We start from the raw sequence: 13,375 nt of genomic DNA on the forward strand, positions 1-13,375 counted from the left end.
AAGAGGTGGAGCCTTGTGAGAGGTAATGAGGTCATTAGGGAACCACTTTGGGAAGAGATTAATGCACCTGTTTCAAGGCCCCAGACAGTTCTGAAGAACTGGGTTCTTATAAAGTGAGGCCACCCCATCTGCTTGGCCTCTTCTGCATGGGGTCATTTTCCTTTTTGCTTCTCTGTCCAAAAGGACCCTTGTTGGAGGCCAAACTGATAAGGTTGACTGATCTTGGATTTTGAGCCTCCAAAACTGTTCATAAAATGAATTTCTTTCTTTATAAAGTTTTCAACTTCAGGTATTTCATGATACAACAGAAAACAGACTAAGGCAGAGGTGTTTACCTACATTCATTCATTACGTGCATTAACTCACAATGAGCCTTTACATTGGTACTCTTGTTACCACCCTCATTCTACAGATGAGGGAAACCAGACAAACAGGATCCCACCATTAGAGAGTGGTGGGGTTGGTAGGACTTCAGAGTTGTAACCTCTGCCCAGTGACCTACTGGGATTTTCCCTGGTCTTGAATCTCTTAGTCTGTGTAACACTTCTGGAGCTTCTAAAGTGACCCTTAGATGGTATGATGTTGCCACACTAAGAAGATCATATCACTGCCAGGTGCAATGGCATTTGCCTCTAATATAAGCAACTCAGTAGATTGAAGCAGGAGGATCAAAGTTCATGGCCAGTCTGGACCATGAAATCCTATCTCAAAATAAAAAATAAAAAGGGCTGGGAATGTAACTCAGTAGTAGAGCAGCTCTGGGTTCAATCTCCAATGCCAGAAAAAAAAAAAAAAAAAAAAAAAAGAAAGAAAATAAAGTTCACATTACTGTCTACCATGATTCTTGTCACACTTATTGATTGGCTTCCTGTACCTGAGACTATTCTCACCATTTAAGGCACATCTTTCCCCATGAAACAATATTTATCCTTCTTATGAGCAATGTTAATGCCTCATCTATTTTAGTACAGTCTATTTAAAAAACACTTACTGGTCATAACCTACCAAATTGCTTTTAAAACCATTAATGGGTATAACTCAGTTTGAAATTATCTTTAACTTGTGTCTACAAAAAGATAAAATAAATATCCGCGAAGGGGTTGATTCAACACAACACAAATACTGGTATTATTTCTTAAGTGAAAGTCAGCCCTACTTTGTGGGTCATATTTTGACTGACATATTTTTACTGGTAAGCAAAAATCACATCCATCTCACTGCATCCAGGGTGCAGCTACATACAATTTATAAAGTGCTCTCACATCCACCTCACATAATTTTCACAACAATGCTACACTTCAAATGTTATTGTCCACATTTTGAAGCTAAGGTGGCAGGTTTAGAGAGATTAAGTGACTTGTTAAAGGTCATTCAAGTGAATCAGGAATGAGGAGTTCTGATTCAATATTGTCTGTCTGCCTTCCTTCCTTCCTTTTTCTTGTAATTTGTACTGTATCTCATTTTCTGATTGCAAAAGTAACATATCCAGTATCTGAAAAAACAGATGAGTGCTATAAAAAATAAAATTACTGTCTTGATGATAACCACATTTAACATTTTTTGATATTTCCTACTGTATGAATATCTTGAGTTTTGCATTTATAAAAGCAGGATGCCCATTTATATTCCACATAAGTCTCTTCAAGGGGAGACCAGCTGCTGATGGACATGCTGTTTACTAGGCAGGCCTTCTCTTCCTCCTTTTCTTGTGTACTCTTCAAAGATCAAAGCAGTGCAAGGTGCAGGTGGGAAAGATGGAACCACCAGACTCAAACATTTTGGGAACCCACAGGTTCAAAATGGAAAAAAAAAAAAAAAAGAAAGTTTTTATAACTAGAACTGCTGAGTGACAAGCTGGGAAGGGGAAGTTAGGTCACTGGTGAGAACACATCCCCTCTGAGCACCAGGAGCCACATGGCTTCCAGGACACTACAACTCCTGGCATGCAGGAGAGTAAGAACCCAAGCCCAGAGTTTTAGTCTCTGCTACCTGTGCAACCTAAAATCCAATTTCGTCACCTTCAGCTATATAGGCTGTACTTAACATTATTTTGTTTATGCTTAACTTTTAAAAATATGAATATAAGGAGGGAATCCCATGAAAATAGAAGGGAGACCCATAGAGTAGAGGAAGGTGACGGACGGGAGGGAAAGGGGAGATACTAGGGAATAAAACTGACATTGTAAAAAATAAAAATGATATTGTTCTATCATGTTCATGTATGACTATGTAAAAATGAATCCCACTACTTTGTATAATTATAATGCAATGATAAAAAATTTAGAAAATTTTATACAACATGTTGCCTTTGGCTATAAGTCTATCATAAACTGACTTTTCCCTGAGGTTTAGTAATATTTTTATATGTGTGTTTTGAATATATTTATACATGAATAGATGGAATTAATCATAAAATCAATAAGTTCTTGGAATGTCTCTGAGTAAGATTACCTATATTCCCATTCCATATCTATTGCATATATACAATGTGTATATATTGCATATATACAAGGTATACACATGGATTACACAATATATACATATTGAATTACATATTGAATATATACATATGGATTACACAATACATACATATTGAATAGCAATAGAAATAAAAATAGCAGTTACAAAGGTCAAAGAGACAAAGTAACTTATCTGGACATCCTGGTTTGTGTGATTCTTTTGAAACAATTACCTGTGTAGAGAAAGGTATTGGAGTGTCCTCCCACCACGACATCCACACCCTTCACTTTCTGAGCGATGAGTTTATCCATTTCAAAACCAGAATGCCCCAGCGCAATAATTTTGTTCACATTTAGAGTTTTTAGCTTATCTACTTCAGGTTGCAATGCAGTGATTTCATCTTCAAATACTAAATTTGTTCCTAAGAGACAAAAATAAATAAGGTGAATATTTATTAACAATAATTTGTTTATATTCTTATTATACATACTAACATGCTAAGTATATACACCTTATTTTATTTTATTTTACTTAACTATTTAGTGGTACTGGGGATCAAACCCAGGACTTGCTGTACCACTGGGCTACAATCCCAGCCCTTTTTATATTTTTATTTTGAGACAGGGTCTCATTCAGTTGCCCAGGTTGGCTTCAAACTTGTGATCCTCCTGTCTCAGCCTCCCAACTTGCTAGAATATAGGTGTGTACCACTGTGCCCAGTGAACAACTTAATATATTAAAACTCCTCAATTAAAACCAAAAAATGTTTATACATTAACTATAAATCCCCTAGGAAGCCAATAAAAATTCAAATTCCCATCCCCAGTTATATTCATTTAATGTTGCATTAGTTTAAAATTGAGCTCAATCTCAAACTACGAGGAGACCACGGACATGGTTTATCTATTTTTATATTTAGACTTCCATAATGTCAGTGTAGAAAAAGTCTGAGCATTTAAACCTGATGTACACAGAAGCAACTCCAAGGCAGTATTTGGAAACTTGGGATAATTAGCCTTCAAACCTAAATCTATCAGCAAGAAGTCCTTGGATGCCAATTTTAACATGGCATTTGATAACTTGGTCTCCTCATTTGAGGATAATGTCAGCATTAGAGCATTACTGATATCTGTATTGAATAGGGACCTTGTCTAAACTTTTGTGGCACTGGAAGTGTGTACATTCTTCACTTGCTGCTTATGCCTACACTCAGCGATAATAAACAATCTCTCGTTAGTAAGCATGGGTCTGGCTATACAGGTTGATGCACTCTGACTGTAAGATGACCAGTTTCTCACAATTTCTGCAGCCAAACCTCAGCAAGTTCTGAGTTATTTGACTTTGACTGGCATGAAGGTCACTGAAAATACTGACACACTACCCTAAGATTGCATTGAGTTCTCTGCTGCAAGGCAGTTCTCTGGTTGATCCAGACTCCTTTTATGCTAATTTCTAAGAACCAGCACTAAAAGTGCCAAATGAAAAAAAAAAAAAGAATAACATCCCATAATGAACTTTCAAAATGCAAGCCTGCAAACTCCAGCTTGAAAAATATGATTTTTTCCAAAGAGCAACTGACTATTAAAAATGCATCCCTTGTTACACCTCATTACACTGTAGTGTTCAGGAGTTTCTGTGTGCTTCGATGTCAACTCCACATGTGCAAATTATCATGGAAGATAAATAACATGCTGACATCATAACCAGACTGACGCTCTGAAAATTAGTCACTCACAGTTGAGTTGAACTGGTCGTGTTGTCGTAACTTTAAAAAGCAAGGGTTACAACAGCTTTGCTACCGTTGTCTAACATGGGAAACCTGCTTCTTGTTGATCACCCCGAGATGCCTGAGGCTCCCTGATCAGCCATCTCTTAAGCCTTTCCCTGGGAGTCCCTTTAAAATGACAAGGTGCACCCTCCTACCCACACCTGCACTCACTCTCCCTCCTGCTCAATTCTTCTCCACTGCCTCACCACCCCCTGACACATCAAACATCTTACTTATTATTTCATTGCCTAACTAAAATAAAGTACATGTGCTAGAAATACAATTTATATATCTGTGGGTGCCCAGGTCACTAGGACTGGGAAATTTTTACTTGATTAGGGGCCAGAGATCTAAAGGAAGAACCCCTGCCAGGCTTCACATTCAGTTTTGAATGAACTGAATTAAACAAAGATACCATTTATGTCAATGAAGCAGTTCACTGAGCAGAAGGCATTATGTCTTTAAGAAGTAACTTAGAACAACATAGAATCCACCAGATTGGTTTCTTCAATGTCATCCTAAGTATATCATTTGCCCAGTTCTTATTTTTCCTACAATCCACAAAAATAATACCAAGGTCTGATTTAGCCTATCTATTTTCAAACCACCAGTGCATAAAAGTAGAAAGTACCTGGATTTGAAAGAAAAGGGGTTTCTTTTGAAGTGTATCCAACAATTCCCACGGATTCACCACCAACAGAAAGTATTTTATATGGAAAATAGAGTCCTGATATTTGAGATGCCAGTGGCCCTTTTGCCTTAATGTTTGCACTCAGAATTGGAAATTTGACCTCCTTGAGGAGTGGATCCATTAGTCCTTCTACACCATTATCAAATTCATGGTTTCCAAGTGCCTAGATAAAAGGGAAAAAACCAAAAAGAATTAGGTACTCTGGAATTACCAATAAAAGCATACCTTAAAAATATTATAGCCTAGTGGCCCCTCAAATTAGCGAGGTTCTACGAGACAGACCCAGTGGCCTGGTACTTCCAGAGATTTCACTCAGGGGCCGTGGAATGGACCAGGGACACTCAGATTATGGGCTGGCTGATCAGTGAGGATGCCATCAATATGCACAAACCTCACTGGAGAGCTAGCCAGAGCTGTCTGCCATTGCCTGATCTGAGGGGCTCCAGAGTCTGCCTTTGCCAACCTCTACCCTGCCTTTTCATGTTGTGTTTTCGCTCATAGACCAACATTTCAGACCTTAACTCGAACAGGACTCACCAAGAGACAACCCAAAGGAACTGTCGGCAGAGACCAGCAACCTCCCACCTGATCACATCTCCAGGCCATTGTTCCCCCTGGTTCCCACAGCTGCTTCTTCCCAGGGACTCCCATGGTCCTCTAGTTCTTGGGGGGTGGAGCAGGAGCTAGCATACCCACACTTTATTGTGTGGCATTGGTTTCTTCCTTCAGTCAGCTCCAGGCCACCCTTTCTTCCATTCCCAGCAGCTTCACCTTGAGAATGAACTTCATGCTGAGATGACCATGTGATCCTCAGCAGGTTCTGGACCCACACTAAGCACAGGAGCAGAGATGGTTTCAAGCACCCTCTCCATCCAGGGTCACACTTATGAAACACGACCTGCCACCTGCCTTTCCCAGAGGACCCAACACCCTCCTCCACTGCCTTACCCTCATTTCCCCTGGGCACTTACCTGCTTGCCTATTCTGCTAACTTAGTGCTCAAACCAGACAGTCTCAAACTTTCCAAATGCCACATCCAGTTTTGCTTGTCTTTGTGAGTCATCTGGGAAGAAGCCACCCCTTAAGCTAAATGAGGGCCAGAGTATATTCTCTCCAGCCTCACCCCCTTCTTCCTAGCATATCCAAACTCTACAACGGTATGTTCATGGAGTTATTCTTTCACCTGTCTCCTGGCTACACTGCATGCTGAGCCACCATGGCCTGTCCTCTCTGTCCTACTCAGCACTTTAGTCCCCTCTCGTGGCATAGGCAACTACCAGTGACTCAAAGGATTGTGTAGACATTCCCAGGGTGTCTATTTCTGCAGAGAAAGCAACAGTATCTGTACATTCCCACACAGTTACCTCCCCTAATAAATTTTGAATCTCTGAACTTACCTTTTCCCCCATCTCTGATGATCTACTGATTTTTGCCTCTTCCTTTTACCTAATTAAGTTCTTTCCTAAAAACTGATCTAGGCTTAAGGTTCTCCCGGCCTCAGGAAATTGGTTTTTCTGTTTTGTTTTGGTTGGTTGGTTGTTTTTCTTCTCCTACTCTCTTTGCATAGCAAGGTTTCTCCCCATGGTGGAATAAACCTTCTTTGTTACATTACAGTAACTATGTTACTTAACTATATGATTGTTCTGTTTTCAGTGAATGCTTCTACAGTCCTGCATAAAAGGTGATCTCACTTTGCAGCAACATTATATTCCTAGCATTTGAAAATGACCAAAGTTATAGTTTTCACTTATTTGTTACTTATTTAATGACTTCTCCTCCTTACTACCCTACTGGAGTACAAGCCTCCTGGAAATAGTGACTTTGATTGTCTTTTGGCCTCCTAAACTCATGGGGAGAGGAACCCTGATCCACGATGCTCTCTGTGCTGTGGACAGACGAAATGATCTCACTCACATTCACACTGTCAATCCCAAAGGTAAAATTTCCAGGCAGACTTTTCTCCCAATCTCTGGATCTGTTTGTCAGCTGGCTATTTCCCCTCAGTGGCTCCAAAGTACCCTGAGCTTGCCATGCTCAAAGCCCCTTCCTCTGAGATTTGCCATCTGGGTCCAAGGTGCCACGGTGCACCCAGTCAATAAAGCCAGAAAGCCTGGAGCAGTTGTATCCCTCCTGCCCTCTCCTCTCCTTCACCTCCTAGCTGCATCCTTCCCCTGCCTTAAGTGCTCCCATTTCTGTCCATCCCATTGCTCCCACCGCACTGCAGTCCCTACCTTCCCCCCTGGACTAAGGCAATGGCTTCCTAGCTGGGCTTTCAGCCATCCCCATTCCCTTCTCTAAGCCACTCTTTGTATTGCTGCCAGAATAATCTTTCTAAACTACAAATCTGAGTTTGTTGCTCTCAATCTGAAGGTCCTATAGAGGCACACTGCCTTTATGATGAAATCCAACATCGAAAGACTCAAAGGCTCTCTGAGCTCTGGTTTTGCTTCCCCTGCAGCCTCACTTCTGACACCTGTCTCCTAATGTGTGAGGCAACCAGGCAGAGCTGCTCTACCACTTATGAACAATGACCTGGGGCACATTTTGGCAGTTTCTTCTGAAAGGGCAATGAAAGAATAAAATGAAAGTGGTAATTAAAATGAACTAGCATTTACTAGGCACTTGCTGCATGCCAGCATAATGAAAAGTAATCTGGGCTAAGCGTGTAGTTCAGTGGTAGAGAGCTTGCCTAGTAGGCATGAGGACCTGGGTTCAGTCCTCAGCACTAAAACAACAAAAGGTCTTCTACAGAAAACCTTTTTTTCTGTTGTTTGTTTGTTTGTTTTTTGTTTAAGAAAAAGAAGAGGTCAGTTTACAGCACCTCAAATTAGGTTTAGTAAATAGTCTTAGAGGCACCAAGATACTCTATTAGTTGCACACAGCTCCCTCGTGACTGACATGGGAAGGTACACGGGCTCAGTGTATAGTTATTCAGCCTACCTAGTTGGTCACTGGCATTCTCTTGTTGCCACTTGGCACCATGCATGAGGTTGTATGCAGCCTGACTCTATGAGAAAACCTGTTTTTGTGTGATGTTGGTACTATTATCACTAGGCTCATTTTATAGAAGAAAAAAATGAGACTTAGAGAAGCTAAAGGAACTGTTGAAGATCACACAATTATAAGTGGTAGAGCTAGAACCACTTCTGTTTGACTACAAGTTCTGAACCTCCATGCTGGCTAGAAAGGGCTTTGCCTGAAACCTGGCACATAGCAATAGCAAGGGTTCTCGCCTCCTGCCCTCTGCCAACTGCTTGTAGTTTTCTATGTTTTCTTATCTTTGTCCCTTTGTATGTAATGATAAATGACAACAGATAGGCAGGATAAGATATTCCTTCTTCATTTTGTGCCTTGTTAAACTAATACCTTTGGTTCTTGAAATCTGAAGATGCCTCTAGGAGACAGACTTCCCAAGAACACTTTCCTGGACTCTGTCTAACAGTCTTTTATCTCTCCAACCCCCATCCCCGTGCAGCCAGCAGAGTTCCCACCTGCCCACTGGGTAGTCAGAACCTGCTGACAACCACCAGTCCCTGAAGCACAGGAGGGTACACTATTGAATGAGCAAGGAACAGAAGAGTCTATGTGTCTTTTCCTTCTCCTATAATTTTCCCACAAAGATTAATGAAGAAAATTTCCTTTATAAACATTTATTTTCTTTAGGAACTTATATTTTCCTTTCCTCATAGTAACTTCCTCTGGCCTGTTTTTCCTCTTTTGCACCTATTAGAACTTAATGATTCATAAGCTCTTCAGAAGGATCATGCCACTCACCTGAATATATCAAGTCCCCCCAAAGTGTGGATACACAGCAGGCACTCAAGAAAAGGGTTAAATAGATGGATCTACTTATTCATTGATATTATTTATTAATAACATGAAAACATACCAGAAAAAGACCACTTAAAAGAACATAAAACAATAAAAGACCAACAGACAGAGTAGATATAATCAGTATGCACTGAGGAATAATTCATAAATGCTGAAGGATATTGAAATCCCTCACAGAAAAATCCTTTCTTTTCTTTTCTTTTTTTTTTTTTTTTTTTTTTGCACTGCTGAAGATTGAACCCAAGGCCTTGTGTTTTTGAGGCAAGCACTCTACCAACTGAGTTATATCTAAGTGAAATAAGCCAATTCCAAAAAAATCAAAGACCAAATGATTTCTCTGATAAGTGGTGATGATACATAATGGGCTGGGGTAAGGGAAGAATGGAGGAAGGATGGATTGTGTAGAGGGAAATGAGGGGTGGGGAGGGTGCAGGGGGAAGGAAAGAAAATAGAATGAGACAAACATCATTATCCTATGTGCATATATAATTACACAGAAGGTGTGACTACTTCGTGTACAACCAGAGAAATGATAGTTGTACCTCATATGTGCACAATGAATCAAAAAATAATTTTAAAAAATTCATAACAGAAAAAAAAATTAGATTGAATCTTACCAAAAAATTTCTGCTTTTGTTCACACAAAAACCCTACATATGTTTGTAATTATTCTATTTGTAATCATCAAAACCCCCAAATAAATCAAACAACTTCCACTACAAAAAAAAAAGTCCTTTCTATAAAATGGCATAGTGTTTGCACATAACCTATGCATATCCTCCCATTTCTGGATTACTTATATTACCTAATAGAGTGCAAATGTTATTCAATAGTTGTTATGTTATATTGTTTAAAGAAAAATGGCCAGAAAAATATCTATACATATTCAGTACAGACACAACTTTTTTTCCCAAATATTTTTGATCTGCTGGTTGAGTTGAGTTAAGTTGAGTTGAGTTGAGTTTGTTGGTTGAGTCTGTGAATTTGGAATCCACAGCTAGAGAGGGCTGACTGTATTCCTGTTCTACCTTTTTTGGTCTTTCTGAAAATGCTCACCCAACTTTCTTCATGTGTGCTTGTAAAATTTTTATGGCTAAACTGTACTTGCCATTTATTGTTTAACCATAATGTTGGGCAATGGATTTCCATGATCTTAAATCATATTCTCTTTCTCCCCACCCTTGTCTTTTGCTTTCCAAACATTTCATTTCTAATATTAGATCATTCATTCATTAACCCTATTCTGACCCTATGACAACCTTGCATATTTTTACTATCAACATTAAATTTCACCAAATGAACTTTTCTGAAATTTAAGATAGTGGAGCCTACCAAAATGGCCTTCAATATCTCCAACACCAGAATCATGGAGATAGGATGTGAGCATCTGCTCCAGGTCTGGCTCTTCTCCCCCTACTTTCTCATTGCAGGACAAAGCCTGAAACACTATAGAAAACAAAATAAAACAAAACAAAACAAAAACCTGGTGATCTTACATGAAAGAAACTTCTTACACCCTTCATCTAGTCAGCCAAGTATGTTTGACATCCATATACCTGAATACTGTCTTGCCATGTAAAGTTAAAAACAAATTTAAGGCGGGTGCAGTGGTGCACACCTATAATACCAGCAGATTGGGAGGCTGAGGCAGGAGGATTGGGAGTTCAAAGCCAGCCTCAGAAACTTAGTTAGGCCCTAAGTAACTCAGTGAGATCCTATCTCTAAATAAAATATATAAAAGGATTGGGGATGTGGCTCAGTGGTTAAGCATCCCCGGGTTCAATCCCTGGTACCCAAGCAAAACAAAACAAACAAAAAATGTAAACGTGAAAGAAAAAAGATTTGATAGTTCTGTGACTCAAAATCCTGTTGTTAAATGAGCGCTCTGATGTTTCTAACACCTTCTGCAGATATTTGTTAATATTTGGATGTGGATAGTTTATGAAAGTCCTGCAGCTTTGGGGAAACCTTTTGTTGACCAAGGGTAAGACCTAGAAGGTCATATGAATCACCAATGGAGGAATGAGGCAATTTTAAAACTTCTGATGCCAAGTTTCTTGTTTTGGTTATTAAAAATACCCTGCAATTAGGAATGAAGGAAACTTGTGTTTAAAGTTTGGCTTTTAATCTACATGAGTTCTGTTATAGGCAAAAATCTACTTTCATTTTGGGAGTAAGCCATGTCCTTACTTGGGGAAAAAAAAAAAAAAAAAACAAGCAGGTAATTATGAGGTGATCACATCTCCATTTATTTATTTCCAATGCACTATATACTAAAAATAATTCAAAATAGCATTCAAAGTTAGGCCTGTTATCACAGCTGAGGCAGGAGGATTTCAAGTTTGAGGCCAGTCCCAGCAACTTGGCAAGACCTTCAGCACCTTAGTCAAAGCACCCCTGAGTTCAAACCCCAGTACTGGCACCCCCACAAAAAAATCAATTATCATATTTTGAATGCCAAATTAAATGAGAGATACCTGACTCTATGCACCTTTTTTTCTGTTCATGGCAGGTACCAATTGATTTGAGCTGGTCTTTCCTATGGAGTTTAGAAGCAGCCTTACCATCCTTCTTATTCTGACAATGCAGGCAGCAACTGTCAATCAACTAGAGATGGCACTTGAGATGAAATTATTTTCTATCCTTCCACTAAGAAAATAATTATGTTATCTATTTCTTGGCTTTTAATAACAGTAAAATAGATCTTTAGCAAGTAAAAAATTACTAGAGGCAACACTTTTAAACAAGGAGAAAAAGTCTTTCTGACTTTTTTCTATGCACCGCTTTTGATCCATAAACAGTGTGGATGGGATGTACAACCAGAGGCAGTAGTCATGTTGAAACTGCTACCTGACCACACTGTCCTCTGAGTCAGTGAGTCAACATCTATGTTTTTTCTTTCCCACAGTTCTGCAGAGGTGGTGCTGCCATTTACTCATCTATTCTTTTCACCTGTAAATAAATACTCAACATTGGTAATGAGTAAATGGACAGGAAATGAGGAGAATCAGCTCAGGGTGGAAATAAGAGAAACAAACACACTTAAGGTGGGAATATGTCAGAGCTGGTGACTTATATAGGATGAGGATCAAGGCCTGAGCCTTATGCTGGTTGGCATAGCCTGCAGTAGGGGACACAGGTCAGTGGCCACTGGATTGCTTTCTACAAAGGTCTCTCGTTATTCTGGAATATTTTAGAGAAATTCCTGATTTCACCAGTTACAGGTGATTGATCCAAAAACTTCTCTATTATTAAATAATTTTAAAATATGCATTAATTCATCCCCAAAACCCATTTAAAATGTACTTAATAAAAGAAAACCCATAGTGAATAGTCATTGAATGAATAAAGAAAGAAAGAACTGGCAGGGAGAAAAAAAGAAACAATTAATTCTGGAGTTATTGGGCCTTAAGCCCTGGTCTAGGTGGCCTCATCTGTGAGATCCAAAATTCTATACAATATCATTTTCTGTATGTGTTGTAATGAGGAAAAAAAGGTCACAAAACATAGTCATTCTTGTCTCAGGCACCACACTGATAGAGTTCTACTCTGAAAACCTTTGATAAATGAGCATAAGGACCACAGAAAAATAATTTTAGCAGGAAGCTGAACCATAAAAGTTGTGCAAGCCACAAAACCCCGAAAGCTGAGCAAACCTCACAGGCCAAGAAGCAGGTAGACTGTCTTGGACAGAGCCTGCTTTCTCAGTTGGGTAGTGTGTGTCCCCAGACAAATATAGGTGTGGGGAGAGCCCAGTGACCTAGCTCTGAGGAGCTCCTAATGCAGCCCCATTGGTCAGTTTGCCTAGATCTGCAGCAGAATTTTTACTCCAAGTGTTATCAGAAATTTAGACTTTTTCCAAGTGTTGAGAAGACTCCCCTCTTCATTTTTGGCCTCCCAGCTTGAAACAAAGCAAAGTGGGTTACAGACATTGTGAAAATGTGCAGGCCTGGGAGGGGGCAGTGGGGACAGAGACCCACACCCTCTCACTTTTCTTGTTTCAGAAGATACTTTATAGAGTTGACTGGAGCAATTTTGTAGTCACTGCTCCTTTCCCCCTTTGTCACCATAGCTCCCCACCCGACTCTGTGCACTGGCCAGAGTCCCCTGTCAGGTCAACCATCAGTAGAGAACACTTACCACCTAGTGAGCCCATGAAGGAGACACTCAAGACCCATATCATTGCAGGTATTGGAAACATGGAGAAGCAGAGAAGTATTGGAAAGCCTATCCTTTATATACCCCTGTCCCCTGACCAAAAAGTCTGGTGCCTCTACTCCTGCCTCACCCCTCAGTGGTCTCTCCACCACGCTCCCACTGCCTGTTCTGCTGTGTCACCCCACCTAGAATGCTCCAGAGTCTTCTAGCCAGTCCCTCAGCCACAGGTCCACAGAGCATGCACCCCATCACCATAGGCCACCAGAATGAACTTCTCAAAACACACCCCTGCCTGCCTCTAAGTCCCCCCGGGGCTTCCTGCTTCCCACCAAAATGAGTCCTAACTCCTTGGAAGCCACACAGACCTTCCCTGATTCCCTGTGATGTCCTGAGCTGCATCATTTTTTTTTTTTTTTTTGGCCTAAACTTCAGGTACCCTCAGTTCCAAAAACAAAATCCCCAGACGC

General features: G+C 40.1%; 1 protein-coding gene across 2 annotated transcripts in view; it reads right to left on the reverse strand.

The window, feature by feature from the left end:
* The window catches only part of Nt5e (5'-nucleotidase ecto), a 44,461-nt gene that overhangs the window by 22,089 nt on the left and 8,997 nt on the right, over window positions 1–13,375 (reverse strand). For both annotated transcript variants that reach the window (XM_047558316.1, XM_047558315.1), the window contains exons 2-3: window positions 4,860–5,082; window positions 2,693–2,881 (exon numbers count right to left, since the gene is read on the reverse strand). In XM_047558316.1, coding sequence (XP_047414272.1) covers window positions 2,693–2,881; window positions 4,860–5,082 — 412 coding nt within the window. The remainder of the gene's footprint in view (window positions 1–2,692; window positions 2,882–4,859; window positions 5,083–13,375) is intronic.

This window comes from Sciurus carolinensis, chromosome 7 (assembly GCF_902686445.1).
Source record: "Sciurus carolinensis chromosome 7, mSciCar1.2, whole genome shotgun sequence".
NCBI classification, from domain to species: Eukaryota; Metazoa; Chordata; class Mammalia; order Rodentia; family Sciuridae; genus Sciurus; species Sciurus carolinensis.